A 21,179-nucleotide genomic window follows, 5' to 3' on the forward strand; every position below is an offset into this window, starting at 1 on the left:
CTATACCAGGAACAGGGCATGGGCCAGACTCTCCGCACAGGAATGGGCCAGAACCCTGAACTCTACCACCCCTACCCCTTCGGAAGATCCGGTCACCGCAGATAGCAAATTCAGGGAGTGGATCTCCATGTCACTCGACTCTATCCTCCCCTTAAAAACCCGTGAGGATAAAAACGGGAAATTAGGATCTGCCCCATGGTACACCCTGGAACTCCGGACTCTCCGCAAAGACTGCAAAAAAGCAGAGCGACTATGGAGGAAAGACTGGCTGCACGCCAGCAAGGAAGCCTATCAGAGGTCGGTGAGAATCTACAAATCAACCCTGAAGCTCACTAAAGCCTCACACTACGACACTAGAATAAAAAACTCCACCAACTCGGCAAGAGAATCCTTTCTCATCGCCAAAGAGCTATTGAAAATACCAGCTCCCCCCTCATCCATCACTCCCCCGGCGGACAGAAGTGACGAATTGGCTACCTACTTCAACTCCAAAATCGCACGTATTCTAGTCTCCCTCCCCCATCCCTGCCTGCTGAACCACATGGACAATGATGCATCTTCCAACCTCTCAGGAAACATCATGCATCCTCAGCTGACCGCTTTCAGAGCAGTAACACTGGACGAAGTAAGCACAACCATGGCCAAAATGAAAAGCGGCTCCCCTCTAGATCCTGCCCCCATTAGATTCCTGAAAACAGTAGCCCCTGTCATCGTGCCTACGATCACGGAGCTGATAAACATCTCGCTATCTCAAGGCTCTGTCCCCCCAAGCTGGAAGAGTGCAGTAGTCAAGGCACTCCTAAAAAAAACTCATTTGGACCCCGCCGACATGGCGAACTACCGGCCAATCTCACTCCTCCCATGCGTCAGCAAAATGGCCGAGAAACTGGTCAATGGGCAACTGTCACAGTTCCTTGAAACAAACAACCTTCTGCGGCAGTCACAAACTGGATTCCGCCCGGGCCACGGCACAGATACCGCCCTCCTCGCTGTCATCGAGGAGGCAAGGTGCATCCTGGATTCAGGAGGGTCAGTGGCAGTGATCCTCCTGGACCTCAGCGCAGCCTTCGACACGGTTAACCACTGTGTCCTACTCCATCGGCTGGCCGTGGCAGGGCTCGCAGGTTCGGCGCTCACATGGATAGAATCCTTCCTTTCAGGGCGCTCGTTCCAGGTATGGGATGGCAACTCCCACTCTGTCTCCCTCCCCCTTGCGAGCAGAGTCCCCCAGGGGTCATCCCTAAGCCCCACTTTATTCAACGCCTACATGGCCCCCCTCGAGGATGTCGTCGTCGTCGCCCCCTTCGGGATTAAGATAGTGAGTTATGCGGACGACACGCAATTGGTCGTCTCACTCTCACATCTGGACAATCACCCAGACAATCTGCCGAACTGCCTCCAACAAATTCACCACTGGATGTGCGAGTCATCGCTCAAGCTAAACGGATCAAAGACAGAAGTCATGCTTTTGGGCAAGCAATGGACCACCATCCCCTCTTCGGTCTGGCCAGACGTCTTCGGGGAAGTACCCACCCCGAAACAAGTAATTAAGACCTTAGGAGTCTGGCTGGAACCCGAGCTGTCTCTGAAAACCCAAGCAACCAAAACAGCAGGCACCTGTTTTGGTCTCATGCGCTCCATCCGCAGGATCCTCCCACTACTTCCGCCCCTATCTAGGAAACTCTTGGTCCAAGGCCTGATCCTTGCGCGGCTAGACTACAGTAACACGGTCTATCTAGGAGCTCCTGAAGCCACTATGGCTAAACTTCAGCGTACGCAAAACGCAGCTGCCCGGCTCCTTATGAATCTCCCTTCCAGAGTCTCAGCCAGACCAGCGATCAAGGCCCTCCACTGGCTTCCAATACGACAAAGGGTAGAATTCAAGGCGCTGTGCACCGCACACAAACTTCTCAACGGTCTCGGCCCTGCTATCCTGAGAGACCTGGTTACCCCCTACAAGGCCCCCAGATCCCTACGCTCGAACAATGAGCGTCTGGCCAACGTCCCCAGATACAGGAAGGCACGCACCGGCGGTAGACGCTTTTCTGTAAAAGCATCCTCAGGATGGAACTCACTTCCTCGCCCCCTGAGGCAGGAACCCAGCCATCTCCTTTTCCGGAAAAAATTGAAAACGCTGCTGTTCCCAAAATAAAGTCCTATCTCCCCTCTGGCTTCCACAAATGCTACAGCGCGGGGATGCCTCCGGGTCACCAGGCGCTCTATAAATCGCTAAATAAATAAATAAATATGCTGTCCACCGACAGGTGGTTGAGCTGTTTTAGGGCTAACTGTGGGTTCCTGGACTCTCTCTGGCTGTTTTAAGTGGGTTGCTACCACATCATGTGGCAGCTACTCTTCTTTCAGTTTACCTTCAGTCAGTGCAGGTGTGACAACCCGAGGATGGAAAGCTGCCATACAGCTCAGGATTTCCATTTGGCCAGGCGAAGCCTCATCAGGGCCAACTCTGGGTTGTACCCTTACTGGGTGAAAAGGTCCTTGGCTCAATGAAACTCTGATTAAGAGTGGCTTCCTTGTCCTCTTATATTTCCCTTTCCTCTGGGCCCCAGTTTCCCAACTACAAGGACTGGCTCCTCAGGGTCTTTGGACTGGGGGCCCTGGGCAACCACCTCAATTGGGACCAGAAAAACCTCTGGGAGGTCATTGCCCAGGATACAGTATGGCATGGAGGTCTTGTTAGCAGGCCTCAGTGCACTGTCAGAATGGAAAACCAGCATCTAGTAGTCAAAAAGGGGGCAAAATGTGTGTGGGTGTGGGGGGAGGGTCCACCAGTTTCCTACAATCGGTATCTACCCTCAACATCTGCTTTAAAACTCTTGGCTCTAAATACAGCAAAATAAAAAATAAACTTGCATAATTAATTAGGTAACGGAGTTCAACTGCCCCCTCCATTTAGTCTGCACCATCTGAACTTCACTCTGCATCAGATGTGACTCTTGAATGAGAGCAATATGTATTCCTATACCTCTAAACATAGGAGTTTCAAGTCATCACTTTGATACGGGTAGCCATGGTCACACAAGATCCCCTGACCCCCCACACTCCATCTCACCACTGCTGCTGCAACACTAAACAGAACTAACACCAAACATTTGAAGCCGCCTATCGGGTAAACACAACCAAACAGGTGTCTCCCAAATAGTCCCATCTCAGTGAATCCAACTCCAACAACTTCCCTCAATCGACGATAAGGGCCTACACCGCCCAATTTTTTGCAATCCACAATCAGTCCATGAAGTCAGTAGTATGGAGGGGGAGCTGCATCCAGTGTCAGTAGCCGCAAACCCAGAGTACAGCCAAACCCCATGTATACTCTCCCAACACTCACATTTACTCACATTCAATACACACAATCACGCACCGCGACCTGTTTTCAATCAATCAGAATCTCCACTAATTAAACACACAAGAACAACCTACCAGCCCCAGAAGAAAGAAAATAAGACAAACGAAGGGGGTGGCTGTTGGCTCCTTCAGTGGTGTTTAGCACATACAATCCACTTCCACACATTGTTTCCTTCACAACACTCAGTATCCAATGTTTCTAATTCTGCCTCAATGAAAACTAGCCAGGGTCTCCCATCATCACACTCCACCGGGAAAGCCCAGAGCAGTTATCTGCTGGTAATAGACCTAATTTCGAGGCATCAGCACACAAAGTCAGCAATGTTAGGAAAGCCAACAACAAAATCTAAGTCAGGACTCCCCAAGATTTGGGGTATCATTTACCACATTGCCAGTACTGTCATCAGAATTGGAGGCAGTCACCACATCCACCAGTGCCTTCAGTGCCTCCCTCTCCGATCACTGATGCTCCAAGTCCAAGGTGCAATCTTGTTGCTCCACCACCACTTTGCGGTCTCCTCCCTGCTGTCTGGGTACGGCTCGAGTGAAGTCTGTTTCTTCTTTTTTGGAAGTACTCCAAGTCAAAGTAGCTGCCCCAGGACAGAAGCCACAGGTGATATACTTTAAAAAAACAGTCCAACTCTATTGATAAGTACACGCTGAGCTACTCCTATAAGTGGCTTTAGAGCAAACTACCTTAAACTAATGTCCCCTTTAAGTCGTGTACTATTGCAAGCTATTTTGTCATGAAGGAATGAGCTTAAATGTTAGTAAGATTAATACATCTCATTCCTGACACCATTTATTCCTTTCTTTCAAAGGTTCTGTTACCATAACCTTTTCCAATGGAGGTTGGGCATATACACTCTAGTCTCTTAAGGACTGCTGTCACCTACCATGAGAAGCTATAAACCAGCTTTGCATCTCATCATTTCTGCACTCCCGTGTACCCCATCAATGAGTTTTAGTGCTGTTAGCAGTCTGCTTCCCCAGGGAAAGGCTACCAGTAGTGGCAGCTACCGGCTGCTGCCCCAGACATCAGAGTCTTAAACCCCCAACTGTCACATCTGTACCATTTCTCCCGCTGCCAACAGCGCTGTTTCAAAGGGCAGCCAAGACTCCTAATATGGACAGCCGCTCCCCAGCATCACACCTCGCTGGGCACGTCGCCCGGTGCTCAATGCACTGCTCTTCCAAAAGGCAATTTAGGTGGGTGGGCACCAAAACTACATGCAATGGCCTGCTGTACTCTTTCATACTCCAGTTGCCCCCAGCAGTGCTCCCAGTTTGTGTAGGCCTCTAGCCAATCTGAAAACATGGCCCAGGGATACAGTCCATGCTCCCCGACACTGGCGCCTTCACCCAGAGTATAGGCCAGCTGTGTCCCTCCATATGAAGAGTGCACTGCCTCACCACCAGTTGGTGTCTTTACTCATAGTCTCTTCCCGGTACCAGTCAGTGCCGTAGCTCACCAGGCATTCCAGCTGGAGAACAAAGCTTTGTCCATCCTTGCTAAGGAGGGGAGGAAAAGTTGTACACCCTCCCCCCAAGGGCTTAACGTAACAGAGGGCACGTCCACCCGCAGCTGGAGCCACCAAAGTGCCACACCCGGGGCCATCAACAGCCCCCAGCGGGATCCTCAATCTGTATGCATCTTCTCTGCTTCTCTGTTTGCAGAGCTCACGCTTCACTCATACCCCATGAGGCATCTTCTACCCATTGCTGACCTCCTTGCGTCTGGCCCAGCTGCGCCTTCAGGTGCTGAAAGCATTGGCCATCTCCAACAGTGTCGCCCATTGTTGTTGCTGCACTGCTCCGGTTTCACTCGCCCCCAGCTCTCCACCAGCCCATCAGTTCAGCGGCTCGCCACACTACACTACGGGGGTCTTCACTCATCCCCCATTAAACAGGCCGCTGTGTAGCCCTAGATTACCTCCAGGCTGCTGTCCGGCCACAGCCTGTTCTCAGAGGTGCGTAAGCCCCGGACAAAATGCACTATAGGACCTTAAATGGGGCAGACGACAGTGCTGCAGTTATGGCGTTCTTCGGAAGGACTCAACAGGCGGCCACTGGCACGGATATTCAAGTATAATCCTGGGCCAGGACGGGAGCTCAACTAGCTACATCCTGCTGGCCTTCGTCCCAGGCCACACTCCCCACACCCCCACTACTTCTAGCATTGGGGGTTTTTGGTGTGTATATATATGCATTTTGTTGATTTGAACACATCTGGATATTCAATTGTTTTTTAATATAATTTATATTGGACACTTCTGAATAGATGCATGCTTGTATAAAATGCTTGCTGGTCAACACTGGATTCACAAATATGCAAGGCACAGATGCATATCACCAGCGTGCAAAAAATACACCAGCAAGCTCATCTTTTGATTGTCACAAATTACATTTTAATACGGATTTACTATAAAACCTATGGTTCTCTGACATTCTATAATTAAAATGTACCTGGGCCATTAACCAAAATGACACACAGATTGTGTAGGCTAGCACTCAGAGCACTCGATAGACAATTGCACCTAGCAAACTAAGATCAAATTACTTAGTTAATGACTAATGCATACACAGAACGAGACCCTTACTTTTCACTTTCTCCAAGCCATTTTGAGACAAGATCTGAAGAGGATATTGAAAAAAATGTAGAGTTGTTGGCCTCTGTTGCAACAGCTTTGGCCAAATATGATTTTCCAGTTCCCGGTGGGCCAAACAGAAGAATTCCTCTCCAGGGAGTTCTTTTGCCTGGGTGTGAGAAAATAAAATGAGCAGGATTAAGTTAAGAAACTATTACATTTGAGCTACAGCGAATGTATTCTTAGTGAGAAAATAGTCTAAATGCGACAGAGTTCTTTACAGACGTTACATAGTTTCATAGAGAGGGAACCTGTATACGAGCACAATATCATACAGTGACTGATCAAAAAGACAAATATATGATAAAACATCAATATCAGGGGTTACATTTCTTGGAAGTGCAGATACATTAGAGAAAGGCAATTGATTATGAAGACTGTTAAGGAGTTATGTAACGTAAGGTAGGTTAGGATATCCACACCTGCAATCAAATAGATTATGTAATGAAGAGTTTGTTCAGAAGCTGTTCTTTTATTCTGGTATTAAACGAAGAAACACAGATTTAGAAAAGGAGAGCCAGTCTGATCTCTCTAGATACATTGAATCCTGAAAAGGAAAGCATAAGGATTTTTGTTATTTTTTATTGCATCAACGAGGTGGGCGGATTCCAGGTGAAGTGCGTTTTTTGCTACATACCACTCTAAATACAACAGGTTTTCTTAGTTGTTTCTTAAGGTAATTTAACCCACGAGTTTGCAAGTAGATCGGAGGAAGCTGCTGGCTTTGAGAGGTAAACATGCAAGTAATTTTAGCAACCATGTAAGTAATTTTTGCCCCCATGCCAGATGATCAAATTTAGCTGTGTTTAGAGATCAATCTGGCTACGGCAAGTAATAGTGTTTTCGTGTGTGCCAGATGGATTGTAGGCAAGTGGAAAGAAACTGATGCAGTATAATATGATATGACCACGGCTTGTTCTAACTGCTGTAGATCATCTTTAGAAAAGATGGCTTTATGGTGGCAAATAGTCTCTATTGGAAGAGGACCTCTAGCCATAGCAATTTTTCAATTTTATTTATTATGATTTGGAATTCCGCAGAATTCCACATAAAAATACATCTTAAAAACACTTTTCATTCCACAAAATTTACCAACATAAATTCTTACTGTCATGACATCTAAGAACCGTAGCAGTCGGACAAGTGGTGTACAAGTGCAAGAGGCCATGAACCTTGAGTATTCATATTGACATAAATAAATTCATACGGATTTATAATCAAACGCTATCCTGAGACATTCGGAATTAAAACTTAAAAAGCAAATTTAAAATTCGCTATACAGTACTAGATCGTGAACACAAGAACCATGTAAAAAGGGAAAATGCTACTTACCAGTACGTATCTGTTCATGGCATGTAGAGCTGCAGAGTTGTACACTATGCATTAGATCGCCACCTGGTGTTGGGCTCGGATGATTGCAGGTTGTTGTCTTCTTGGAAGAAGTCTTTGTAGTCACGAGATAGGTGACTCCTCCCTTGGACAATACTGCGCATGGGCATCGGCTCCATCCTTAGATTGTTTTTCGCCTTGATGGGAAATGATGGAACTAGTAGAAGTAAAGAAAGAAGGATGTCCATGCGTGTGCATCTAAGTAAGATGAAAAACTGGAACGGATACAAGTCCCGGGTAGGCGGGAGGGCGTGTACAACTCTGCAGCTCTACATGCCAACAACAGATGCATACTGGTAAGTAGCATTTTCCGTTTGAGGCATATGAGCTGCAGATTGTACACTATGCATTGATTGTGCAGCAGTGTCTCCCTTAGCAGTGGTCACCTGTATCCGTTGCAGTAGTTTGAAAGAGAGTTCTAAGGACAGCCTGGCCTACTGCAGCTTGCAGTTTGGCTTGCACATCAACACAATAGTGTTTGGTGAATGTGTGTGGTGTAGACCATGTTGCTGCCTTGCATATGTCCTCTAGGGGTATGTTTCCTAAGAAAGCCATAGAGGCTCCCAGTTTGCGAGTGGAGTGCGCTCTAGGAGGAACTGTTAATGTACGTTTAGCTTTAATATAGCACATTTGTATACACTTTACACTCCACTTGCAATCCCACCCTTTGAGATGGGGTTGCCTTTGTGGGGAGGAGAAAGATACAAACAGTTGTTTTGTCTTTCGAAAGGATTTAGTTCTATCTATATAGTATAAGAGAGCCCTTTTAACATCTAATGTGTGTAAAGCTCTTTCTGCTACAGAGTCTGGGTTTTGGAAAAACACAGGTAACTCTACGGATTGATTTAGGTGAAAAGGAGTGATGACCTTTGGAAGAAATTTTGGATTAGATCTAAGAACCACTTTGTTAGGATGTATTTGAAAAAATGGTTCTTGTATAGTGAAAGCTTGTATCTCACTTAATCTTCTGAGAGAAGTAATGGCAACAAGAAAAGCTGTTTTCCATGTTAGCAATTGCAGTTCACATTTATGTAGCGGCTCGAAAGGGGGCCCCATGAGTCTTGTAAGGACAAGATTCAGGTTCCACACAGGAGAAGGTGGCAATCTGGGTGGGATTATTCTTTTTAATCCTTCCATGAATGCTTTGATTGCAGGTACTCTGAAGAGAGACAGATGTTGCCTGTTTTGTAAATAGGCTGCAATTGCTGCAAAGTGCAGGCGTATGGAAGAACATGCCAAATTAGACCATTGTAAATGTAAAAGGTAGCAAATGATATTCTGAATGGAAGCATCCAGGGGATCAATTTGGGTATTGTTGCAATAAATGGCAAATCTTTTCCATTTAGCGGCATAACACGCTCTGGTAGTGGGTCTCCTAGCCTCTTTAATGATGTTCATTCAGTCTGGTGGTAGGTTTAGATAACCAAACTCTAAGACTTCAGGAGCCAGATCACCAAATTCAGTTGGTTTGGGTCTGGGTGTCTGATTTCTCCATGGTTCTGTGTCAACAGGGAAGGTGTGAACTGTAGCTTTTGAAGTGGAACTAGAGAGAGATCTAGTAGTGTGGTGAACCATAGTTGTTGACGTGCCCATGTGGGAGCTACTAGGATCAGTGTGAGAGACTGTTGTCTGAGCTTGCGCACTACTAATGGAATGAGTGGGAGATTCGGAAAAGCGTACGCAAATCTGCCTGACCAGTTCATCCATATCGCATTGCCTTCGGACAGTGGGTGTGAAAACCTGGCGGCGAAGGCTGGGTATTTTGCATTTTCATGTGTGGCAAACAGATCTATGTGTGGGTGCCCCCACCTTTGGAAGAATGGCTGAAGAACTTGTGGATGTAGTTCCCATTCGTGAATCTGCTGTAACTGCCGACTTAACAGATCTGCTATCTGATTGTGAACTCCTGGAAGGTGTTCCGCTAACAGATAAATGTTTTGAGGAATGGCCCATCTCCAAATGTTCTGTGCAAGATGGGACAGTTGCAGAGAGTGTGTCCCCCCCTGTTTTTGTATATAGTACATGGCTGTCATATTGTCCGTCCGGATTAGGACAGATTTGTTTTGTACTTGAAGTTGAAAAGTCTAGAGTACTAAGAATATTGCTAGCAGCTCTAGATGGTTGATATGGAGCAGTTTTTGTTGATTGGTCCATTGGCCCCGAGTTGTGTGATGTAAGAGATGGGCTCCCCCATCCTGTGAGGGACGTGTCTGTTGTGAGCACTACTTGTGGAAGAGGCTCGTGGAACGGCAGCCCCTTTGTCAAGTTTTTGGTGTTCCACCACTGCAGAGAGCGATGCGTGCGGCTGTCTACCAACACCAGGTCTGTTAATTGACCTTGAGCTTGGTTCCACTGTTGTGCTAGGCATTCTTGTAATGGGCGCATTTGCAATCTTGATTGTGGTACTATGAAGATGCAAGATGCCATCATGCCTATTAGTCTCATGAACACCCTGGCTTGCAGAGACTGTTGGAGTTGAAAAGTGGTGACTAAGGCTTGAACGCTTTGTATCCTGGCTGGACTGGAATACGCTAGGGCTGTAGACGTGTTTAGTGTAGCTCCTAGATACTGATGTACATGCGAAGGCTGCAGGTTTGACTTGGTGTAGTTTATTGTAAACCCTAAGTCGTGCAATGTTTGAATTGTCTGATGTGTGTGTTGGACACACTGATTGAATGACTTGGCTTTTATGAGCCAGTGGTCTAGATAAGGGAAGACATGTATTTGTTATCTTCTGAGATGTGCTGCTACCACTGCTAGGCATTTTGTGAATACTCTTGGTGCCGTTGTCACTCAGAATGGGAGGACTTTGAACTGGTAGTGTTGACCTTCCAGTACAAACCTTAGATACTTTCTGTGGGCAGGATGTATGGGGATATGGAAGTAGGCATCCTTTAGATCTAGTGTTGTAAGGAAGTCGCCTTGTTGCAGCAGTGGAAGCACTTGTTGTAGAGTGATCATATGAAAATGATCTGATTGTATGTAATGGTTGAGGGGCCTGAGGTCGAGAATTGGCCTTAGTGATCCGTCCATTTGGGGAATTAGAAAGTACAGCGAGTAAACCCCTGTTCCTTGTTCTTCTAAAGGAACTATCTGAATAGCATATTTTTGTAGAAGTGATAGAACCTCCTGTTGAAGCAGAGTCAGATGGTCTGTAGACATTGGACGCTCCCTGGGAGGTTTAGTTGGAGGGGTTGCTGTAAGTTCTAGGCAGTAGCCATGTTGGATAGTCTGTCTTACCCACTTGTCTGTTGTAATGGAGTTCCAGACAGGTAGGAACTGTGTTAATCTGCCCCCTACAGGAGTGGAATGCTGTGAGGGGAGCAGAGGGAAGTCACTGTTTTGTGGCGGAAGAGGATCGGTTGTTATTGTTACCGCGACCTCTTCCTTTGTTATTATTGCCTCTGTATCCTCCTCTAAAGTATCCCTTGTTAGAGGATGTGGGATTTGAAAGATGTTGTAGTGTCTGCTCCAGTTTGTTTGGAGCCTCCTCTGTAAAAGGAGCGACGAAAGGAGCTTTTAGCTGGTGTGGACTGTAAAGCCCCCATAGACTTTGCGGTCTCGGTATCTTTCTTAATTTTTTCCAGTGTAGTGTCTACTTCTGGGCCAAATAACTGGTTCTGATTAAATGGTTGGTTTAAAATGGTGGTTTGCACTTCTTGTTTAAACCCTGAAATGCGTAACCACGCATGTCTCCTGAGTATGACACTGGTATTTACAGCTCTAGATGCTGTGTCTGCGACATCTAGGGCGAATTTTATTGAGGCATTGGATATTAACTTGCCCTTCCTGTATAAGGTCATTTGCTTGATTTTTGTACTGATCTGGTAGGTGCTCAAATAGTTTTTCTAATTGGTCATAATGAGCCCTATCGTAACGAGAGAGGAGGGCTTGTGTATTTGCTATACGCCAAATGTTTGTAGCTTGTGCAGCTATTCTCTTATCTGACGCGTCAATTACTTTTGATTCTTTGTCAGGTGGGGGTGCTTTGCCAGACGTTTCAGAGTTTGCCCTCTTCCTAGCATTGGCCACAACTAATGAGTCTAGTGGCAGATGTCCTTTAATGTAGACTGGATCTGTGGGTGCTGCTTTATATTTTTTCTCGATTCGAGGGTTTAATATTCTAGAGCGTACATGGTCTTTAAATACCTCTGGAGCGTGTTTTATAACCCCCTTGATCATGGGAAGAATTGAGCAGACTGCGGAGACTGCTCAAAGGTATCTAGGAGAAAATCCTCTTCTATGTCATCGGAATGCATAGAGACTCCATGGTAAACAGCAGCTCTGTTTAACAGCTGACCAAAACCAATGGTATCTTCTGGGGGGGGGGGGGGGGGGGGGGAGGCTTTGATGGGTATGACTGCGGTTCAGGAATGTCAGGCACATTTTGTGGGTTTGTAAAGTCCCATATAGGCACATTTTTTGGGTTTGAAAAATCCCATACACCCTCATCTACATGGTATGAATCAGGTTCTTGCATGTCCTCCCCTCCACCCAATTGTATTCATCATCATTCTGCTGTGGGGAATGTGATGATAATGGAGGATATACAGGAGAGATTTGAGGTGATATGTGAGGAGGAACAGGAGAAGAAGGAAAGGAAGGTATAGGAGAGGAAGGGTGCATAGGAGATGTTGCACAGTCCTTTTTTTTTTGGCAGGAACCACAGGTGTGGGTGGTGCATCTGCTGGTCTCTTCTTGTGAGGTGTAGCACCTACATGACCTGTTTTTGGGTCTATGTAGATCTTCGTTTGTCGAGGATCTGGTCTAAAAAGTTCTTCCTTCTCTACAACCTTCTTGGGCGTCGATTCTTTCGGCTCCAGAGGAGGTTGTCGTGTATCTTTAGTCTTGGGAGGTGTTATAACGTCCTGTGGCATAGTTTTTGGTGCCAAAGGTGTTGTTTTCGGCTTTGTAGGCATGTTCGAGGATTTGGAAACCTCGGAATCAGGCTTTGAGTTCTTCGGTGTCGAAGGTGTAGAAGTAGACGGCTTCGGAGCCGGTGCTTCTTTCGGTTTCGGTACGTCTTTATGTTTTGGTGCCGGTACTGTTTTATGCTTCGGTGCCGACGGGTCTTTTGGCTTCGATGCCGAAGGGTCTTTTGGCTTCGGTGTCGAAGGGTCTTTTGGCTTCGGCGCCGAGGCATCTTTCTTTTTTGGTGCCCATGGAAGAGGCTTGCTCGGTGTTGAGGCACTAGAAGGCTTAGTTGGTTTCTTCGGAGCCGGGCTGGAAAGCGGGGCTTTCGAAGCAGGTATTCGGTCTCGACTGGGCCCTTTGGGTGGAGTGCTGACCTTTGCCTTCGGTTTATGCAGAATATGTGCTGCAGGGGCAGTAGTACTAACGCGCTGACCCGATGGAATGGAGTCATCTGAGTCGTCTGCCTCTGATACGATCTGGAGATCAGGTGAGTCTTCTTCGGGAACGAGGGGAACCTCTTCGTCAAAGATGTCTTCCGGGGCTGGAGCTGATCTCCTCTTTTCGTGTCGACGTGCTCTCCGATCCCGGATGGTTTTCTTCGATCGGAAGGATGCACAAGCTGTGCAGGTCGACTCGTCGTGTTCCGGCGATAGACAGAGGTTGCAGACCTCGTGGTGGTCGCTATGTGGAAACTTTGTTTGACATACCGGGCATCTCTTGAACTGAGTTCTTTCCATGTGGTGTAGGCCGCACGGCGTCGGTAGGCCCAACGGCCCTCGTCAATGTCCGGAATGGAACTGATGGCGTCGAAAAGTATTGTAGTCGATGTCGAAGGTAGTTTTTGGAAGTTTGTGGAAGTTCTGCGCTTCGAAGTTGCAGAAAAGTGTTTTTCTAGCGGAAGCGGAGAAACTTTCATCCGAACCCAGTGGCGGAAAAAAACAATCTAAGGATGGAGCCGATGCCCATGCGCAGTATTGTCCAAGGGAGGAGTCCCCTATCTCGTGACTACAAAGACTTCTTCCAAGAAGACAACAACCTGCAATAATCCGAGCCCAACACCAGGTGGCGATCTAATGCATAGTGTACAATCTGCAGCTCATATGCCTCGAAAATAATGTATCTATTCACTAAACTGTACTGTATAACCAGCAGCATAATAACGTTACAAAGTAGTTCAATACCATAAACTCGCTTCTTTTAGTATGAAATCTACAGTGGATTAGCAGCAAAAAGGGTTTTAGCGAGGTACTTGGGATCCTAGAGGATAAGAAACTAGAAGTTTATAATAGTGCCCATATTTAATTCCAAACCTAATCAATCAGACAATAATCATCTAATACATAATAGTATAGTAGCAAAACAATTTTGGTAAAGTGCTTGAGCGCCAATGATTAGTAACTAGCAGCAAAAAGCACATGCTTAATTTTAAACATAATAAAAAAGTGCAAGTGCAATGTACATACGTATTGAGAAGATCTTTACGAACTTTATATATATTTAAAAATTGTTTAAAAAAGCAAAAAAATGTAAAACACATCAGTTCGGATGGGGGGAAAACAGACAATTTCGGGCCTCTTCTGCAGTATCAATATTATACTTTAGAAAAACAATTTCTTAAATATCTTTCGACGTATTGACTGTAATGCGGGACAAACAAATAAAACATGGGTCAAGTCTTGTAGACCAGAGTTACATAAATGACAATACCTTTCATGTCTAGGGATACCCTCCCAAATTCCTGTTCCAATTCGTAGGGGGAGTAAATTCAATCGTAATAGCAAAATCACCCTACGCACTCCATGTTTAAGGTTCCATACAACATAAGGTTGAGGATTTTTGACAATACTACTCCCCACTATACAATCCATGTTACTATTCTTTGAACACATTTTAATATCTCTTTCCTGAGAGACCCTGTAGATTGTTTTCTTAACCCCTTTGGTGCTCATGACGGAGTGGTTCCGTCATGAGCGCTGGTTGAGCAGTGCTAATGACGGAACCACTCCGTCATGGCCCCGCCCGCTCAATAGAACCTTAAGCACAGCGCGAAAATTCGCGCCGCGCTGAAGGGGTGAATTATAATTTTCAAGGCCCTCTTAGGGAGAACCATTACCCCATCCATATCTAAACCAAACATTGATAATGCTTTTAAATTATTCCTAAAAACAGCACTTCTTTCTTTCAGATTTACAAATATTTCTCTCTATAGAGCTACCCATAGCAATTTTTCAGAGCTATTTAACCGTGCATTACTCCATCTTAAGCACGCAGCCATTGAAAGTACTATGTAGAGAGAAGACCAAATTCTAGCCTAAGCGCTGCAATCGGTGTCGCATGATTCAGATGACATATTTGGCGCCAGATTTGTCCTTCCCCTTTCTCGAATTTGGCCCACTGTTGTGCATCTATTGTTTCATTGGCATAGCTCAAGGTTGGTGGAATCTTTTTTTTATAAACCGAAATAATATGTGAGAAATGTCTTTTCCCACAGTGTGTGTACAGACGATTGATTGCAAAGGCTTATGAAATTGCTTTGCCTTTGCAATGGTCCATATGGCTATTCGCTGAGCACCTATTTGTAAATATTTTTCCTAAATATGGATAAAATGTTACTACACTTAAAATCATGATTTTGCTTTTCATAATATTTATTTTTAGATAATAGTCCTCTGTATACCTAATTAGCTCACCAAGTCGTCTTTGCAGTCCAATTGAGGTTAAATCCATTATTATGGCATTATCTGCATATAGCAGACAGCTCAACTCTAAGTTACCTAATTAAGGGGGGTCCCCTTTACTAAGCCCCACTCTTCTTGGCAAATCATTAATGTAGATGGGAAAAAAGTAAAGGGGCCAGCAGGCACCCCTGCTTCAATACATTGTTGGTTACTTTTTTCTTCGAAAGGCCTTGTGTTCACCCTAATAATACTTGAGTCCAGGTAGCAGAGTGGAGAGCCATTATTAATCTTAAAAGATTCCCCGGTATCCCCATTGTGACAAATTTCCTCCACCGCTTCCCCCGATCCACCCTATCGAATGCTGTGGAGAAATCTATAAAAGCTGATCACAACAGCATGCCCCGACTTACTCTATATTTTTCCGTTAACGTTTGCAGAATGGATATATTATTCAGTGTGCCACTATTGTTACGGAATCCGGTTTGTTCCAAAGGGATATAATTACTTCCAAATACTCACTCTTGGAGATGAGTGAGAATACTCTTGGCAAACAGTTTACCCGTTGCATCCCGGAGCGAAATCTGTCTAAAACTAGCTGGGGAGTTTTTTGGACCCTTTTTATATAGATGAACTAGTATGCTTCCCTTCCAGGATTGTGGAATATCACCGCAGGTTTAACAATGGACAAACAACGGATGCAAAAATGTTGCCCATTCTTCACAATCCCGTTTTATTATAGCTACTGGTACATCATCTGGGCCCATTGCGCTGGAATATCTTGCCCCTTTAATGTAACCCTTAATCTCAATGCATGATGGTGGCCATAGTCGCCCCCCGTAAAAAGGGTGGTACTAACCTCTTGGTTCTGTCCAACTAAGGGATTTAAAGCATTGAGTTGGGAAATATACATAGACCATTCTGCTTCTGGGATTAAAATAGGTTTTGACTTCTCTCTCCCATCACAACATTTTGCTATCAGTGCCCAATACTTCCTAGAGTCTCCAGAAAGAGCCACCTCTCGGAGTCTAACCCATTTTTCGTCTTCAACCCTCCTTTGGTCAGCAGTATTTTTCTTATCCGTACCTGTTTCAGCCTACTTATTTCTCTCTGCCTTTGTGTCGTGGGCACCCTAAATTGGTCTCTAATTAAACCATTAATTTCCCGATTCAATTTTTTAATTTCCCATGATGATATTACTAATGGAGTGGGACTAAAAACTTGCTTCTTTTTTCCGAAAGATCTAATTGTGAACAAGACTCTCTTGAACCTCTGAACCCGTGTTTCTTGGCAGGGAATAAAGGCGATATTTAAAAAAAACGTCTTGAAATATGGAAGCAAGTTATTTGAGCAGCAAGTGCGCCCATTGTTACGATTATAAGAGACCCTTTTCTCCCTCGGATTCAAAAGTTCAGGCTTCTCAGTTCCTATGTCCATTTTTACAGCTAAAATATTATGATCACTCATATTTGTGGCGGATACCTTAAATTGTGTACATCGGTTAAATAATTGAAGAGAAACTGCCATGTAATCAAATAAAGAGTGACCATGTGGCCCCCGGAAGTTATAAGCTGCGGGGGAATCCTCCGGGAATCTACTGTTTAACGTTACAAGGTCTAAGCTTGTAAAATTTTGCAAGAGTAACAAGCCTTGTTTATCTGACCTTAAATGGACCGGCAATACAGAATCTGGAATAGCCCAAACCTCCGCCAGTACACATACAAATTCTCAAACTGAAACTCCTCCTGCATCCAAGTTTCCTGGAGGCAAATTATTTTGGGGTCTAATTCTAATAATGATTTAAGTTTATAACTCGCTTTTCCTACCCCCGCCACATTCCAGGATAGGATATTTCCCAATTGGCTACCCCCGCACTATGGGCTTTATTGTAGATGTTTTGGACCCGTTCAGGGTACCTGCAACCCAACTTCACTTTGCTACCTCATCTCTCCTGTTGGGGTTAGTGGGCCATCGGGCTTCAGGTACTAAAATGTTAACTTTTCTATCTCTTAAGTTTCTCCCTACTGTTATTTCGATATCTTTTAGATTTATGGGTATATTTACACCCCTATTATTAGAGCACCCGTACCCTTGCGTCTGATGAGTCGTTCCTAAGCTTTCTACTGGAACTCGGCAAGGGGATACAGTAGGGAATTCATCTATACCGCTTTTCCTAAAGCAGTCCGCATTAGCCATAACCAGTGCTGACACTATCCCTGATGTGAATGTAGCTCTAGTGCTTGGGGGAGTGCTCCTCCAGTCTAATTAGACCGTCTCAATATCTTTACTGGTTATTAATCTCATATCCTTTATTTCTGTTAACATCTGTAGGAGGGCACTTCTATTCAGTAACATTGGTTCTGTTTCAAACGGGGAGACAAAAATCAATGTCCTGCTCATTTGCCAGACTCCAGGTCCAGTACTCCTTATTGTTCTAATACCAGGCTGCCCTACGACTGTGTCTCTATCTGACTTCCCCCCCTTTGCTATTAAGAACTGTAAACCGGTCCCTCACCTCAGCTGTCCCCTGGCCAGGATCAAAACTTGCCTGGAGAGTATCCTCCCCATGGCGGTGGAGTACGTCACCTCCTAAAGCCACGTAATGGTCTGTTACCTGCTCACAAAAATTTTCCATTACGTTTCCTAATATGGGGTCACTACTTTTCTCATGGTTTATCCCACTTTCTTCCGGACCCTCTTGACACTGTGGTGCTATCAACACCCGGTTCGCACAGAACGACTGATTATTATTTTCTTGCCCAGTCTTTTGACCCGTATTCAATATGGATATGGATTTCCCCAAAGTCCCTGTGTCCATTCTACCTGGAGGAAGATTTGTACTATTTACTTCCTCACTTACTGGAGGGAACCGCATTTTTTTTGTTTTCGTTTAGGGATACGTCGGTTCCTGGTCTTCCTCTTACCCCTAGCCATTGATTTAATGTGTAGTTCCATATTGGGATTTTGTCCAGGGCTAACTAGACAACCAGCCTCGAAAAATCGACTTGCCAACTCACTATGGTGAATCAGATTGAGCTATTTATAGGCCCTACTCATCTGTTTTGGCGAATGAACTTAAACTAGAAAAGAACAGGTGTTCTGTTCATTCAGAAAAATTCATGAGCAATAAAGACGCCTTTAAATCTTGTTTTATACCTCGACATATTTGCTGTCAGTTCAAGGACAGAGGTCAAATGTCAGTTTGTCTTTTTACTAAATGCTGCTTATCTTATCCTGGAAAATAGTTTTTACTTTTCTTTCTCTTATTGAAGTTAGAGGTTTTTGTCAAGTGATCTATCTGACAATCATTGTGAAACAAAGGGCGGTAAGAGGTCACGTTTGTTTCTAACACACAACATTTAAACAGCTTGTAAATGAATAGTACAAATATTTTAAAACAAATAAAGAATTACAAAAGCACACGTTTTTTTGTATTTCAGGAGTGTGATGCAAACAAATATTTGCATAAACACGATTTTTAAACATTGTTTGCACACCAAATAGTTTTGACAGTAGGTAGCATGTCAGTGGGAAATTTTGTGGTCATTTCAATGGAAAATCTGCTGATTGCAAATGAGTGTGCTACTACTTCATGGTTTTAGGTATGTATTAAAAGTGATACTTTTTAAACTGTATAATATATGTGGCTAGATTTGTATTATATATGGAGCAAACATTTAGTCTATTAAATCAAACAGACGTGTTTTTGGACAGCAGATATGCTGAGCTCGTGAATTTGAAGGTGCTCTCATATGTAATAAAGAAGAAAATGGCAGCTCAGTGAATTAAAACATTTGCCCAGGATCACAATCTGAAACCAGTTTATGGGTCAAGAGCATTAGAAGTAGGTCAAGTACATTATTTAAGTCATTAGACCTGCAGATCTAGTACATTTTTATGATTTTTCGAGGCCTGGACAAGTATAGCAAGTCATATGATCTGTAAGTGAAGACTGTACTTTTTAAAGTTATCATTCGCTACTAACATAATGTTACCAGCAGGTTTAGAGCTAATGATGAGGAACTCAGTTTATTTCGCTTTTGTAGTTTGAGTTCCTAAAAGGAAATCCAATCTTGTATTTGATCAGGCAGTGTTTGAAGGTTTTATTGGTACATTTTGGTTTTCTTTAATTGTAGATTGTATTTATTTAGTGCTTACTACCCCTGACGAGGAGTTAGAGTGTGTTGCAGTGTGTAGTACTCTACTCCTGAGCCACAGATAAGAGGGTAATAATTAGTAGATTAGTGTTTTTGCCCCATTTTTCTATCAGCGTTAGGTGTATTAGGTTTGTGCTTTTGATTTGCGTGTTTAGTGTGGGATAAATGGATGGGAGTGGAGTTAAAAGCATAGGAAGTTGTTTTTTGTAAGTAGAGGTCGTATGTGCCTGTTAGTTGGGGGACAAGGGTAAAAAGGAAAGGAAAGTTTCAGAATGATGTTTTGAGGTTCATAGTAGATTGAAAGGTTAGGAATGAGTCAGAGATAGGAGTTAAGGAACAAAGGTTGAACGGAGGATTTTTATTTAAAAACAATAACAGAAATTACCTCAGAAATACACGTATGCCCATGGCACTTGGTTAGGTTGTGTTGACTGTAGAAAAGTGCTTTATTTAAATATCCATACGCACACAGATGCAGTAATATTTTACGTGGTCTGATGTGCACAGTTACCTTGTGGTGAAGTATGCCAGTTTTGCATTACATTTCTTGCAGTTTATGTAGAAGGCATAAACTCTTCCATATATGTACCTATATGTACAGAGAAGCATCAATTATGACTGTCTGACATGCATATGTCTTTTTTGGTGTAATATGTCTTTTTACTATTTATATGAATGCAAGTGTTTAAAACTGGAAGCATTGTTTAGATGCAGATACAACTATCACCTGAGTACTAGTGGTACAAAACTCTCAAAAAGCACAAAAGACTAGATAAGAATTGAAGCAGCAAAAAATTTGAGTGTTGGCAAATATGGCTGACAGATTAAATAACTTGAAGCATTTGCTATCGCTAGGTTACATATGATCTGAACCATTCAAATGTGCCTCCAATTATTAATCTGAAAGATAAGGCCGAAGAAGTTTATTGTGATCAATGGCATGAATGCTGCTGAGAGTACTAAGAGAATCATTGCACATTACTAACCTGAAATGAAGAATCCCGACTGCTGTGTCTTTAAGTCTTTTTGTGACCTGGATTCTTTGTGGGTTATCGCTATGTGACGTATTTTAGTAGGAGGCCTTCTCCTCTTAGGTTTGTAAGCCATAGCTTCAACATGTGTGATGAGGACTGCAGGAGTGTTTGGGATGCATGTCTAATTGTGGCTTGGTATGTCTACATTTGTTCATAGGGTGGACTTCTGTGTAATGATTGTGGGTGTTTGAGAGACTGGAGTGCGTGGTTTAACGAGTTGCTTGAAGGCTAAAGCTTCTATAGCACTGATATTTTGTAAGTGAGTAAGGGTAATGGATGAGATCAGAGATTTGTGTATGGGTGTTTTAGTAGGAATGAAAGGAGAATCAGAAAATTGGTACTCAAGATGATGGCTTTGTAGTCTGGGAGATGCAGTTGCAGAGTTGTATCTTGACTAGAGGTTGTTTTTGTTAAAGACTGATCAATATGTTGGGGTTTATGTCCGATTGTACAATTAAGTTGCTATTGGATTAAAATGTTGATATAGAGTAGTCATTTTTGTAAGTCGTCCCTGTAAAAGTTTAGTGGTCAGAAATGTGGTTATTAATTTGGAAGCAAGTGATTCCCCCCACAAATTTAACCAACATTGTAGTTTGGTCAAACCGTTCTGAGAGACTGTTACATCCAACCCAGCACAAGCAGCAGAAAATCCCCAGATAAGAGTGCGTTAGGTTCAAGCAGGACCAATTATTTTGAAATAAAGAACATCAAGTAAAATTTCCATACTGATAAAGTGAAAAACGAAGAGCAAATAAAAGACACCAATATCAACAAAATAGATTCAGAGGAAATTCTTAAAGTTCTAAGGCAAAAAGCACCTAAAGTTCAAAGCTATACAAAAAACATTAGTTCAAGTTTGACTGGGACCTAGGTGAAATTTCATACAGACTGCAATGAGCAGCGATTACATAAACCAAGTGTTCCAACCAGTTAAAGGTTTTACTTTCTCATCTAGAGTCACAAATGGAAGTTAAAATTATCCAGTGGGGTAATGTCGAA

General features: G+C 43.9%; 1 protein-coding gene across 1 annotated transcript in view; it reads right to left on the reverse strand.

Moving 5' to 3' along the window:
- VPS4B (vacuolar protein sorting 4 homolog B) overlaps nt 1–21,179 on the reverse strand; it is a 203,550-nt gene that overhangs the window by 70,478 nt on the left and 111,893 nt on the right. Inside the window, exon 6 of the mRNA XM_078687802.1 lies at nt 5,964–6,120. Within this exon, the coding sequence (XP_078543928.1) occupies nt 5,964–6,120 (157 nt within the window). The remainder of the gene's footprint in view (nt 1–5,963; nt 6,121–21,179) is intronic.

The sequence above is a fragment of the Lissotriton helveticus genome, chromosome 4_1 (assembly GCF_964261635.1).
Source record: "Lissotriton helveticus chromosome 4_1, aLisHel1.1, whole genome shotgun sequence".
NCBI classification, from domain to species: domain Eukaryota; kingdom Metazoa; phylum Chordata; class Amphibia; order Caudata; family Salamandridae; genus Lissotriton; species Lissotriton helveticus.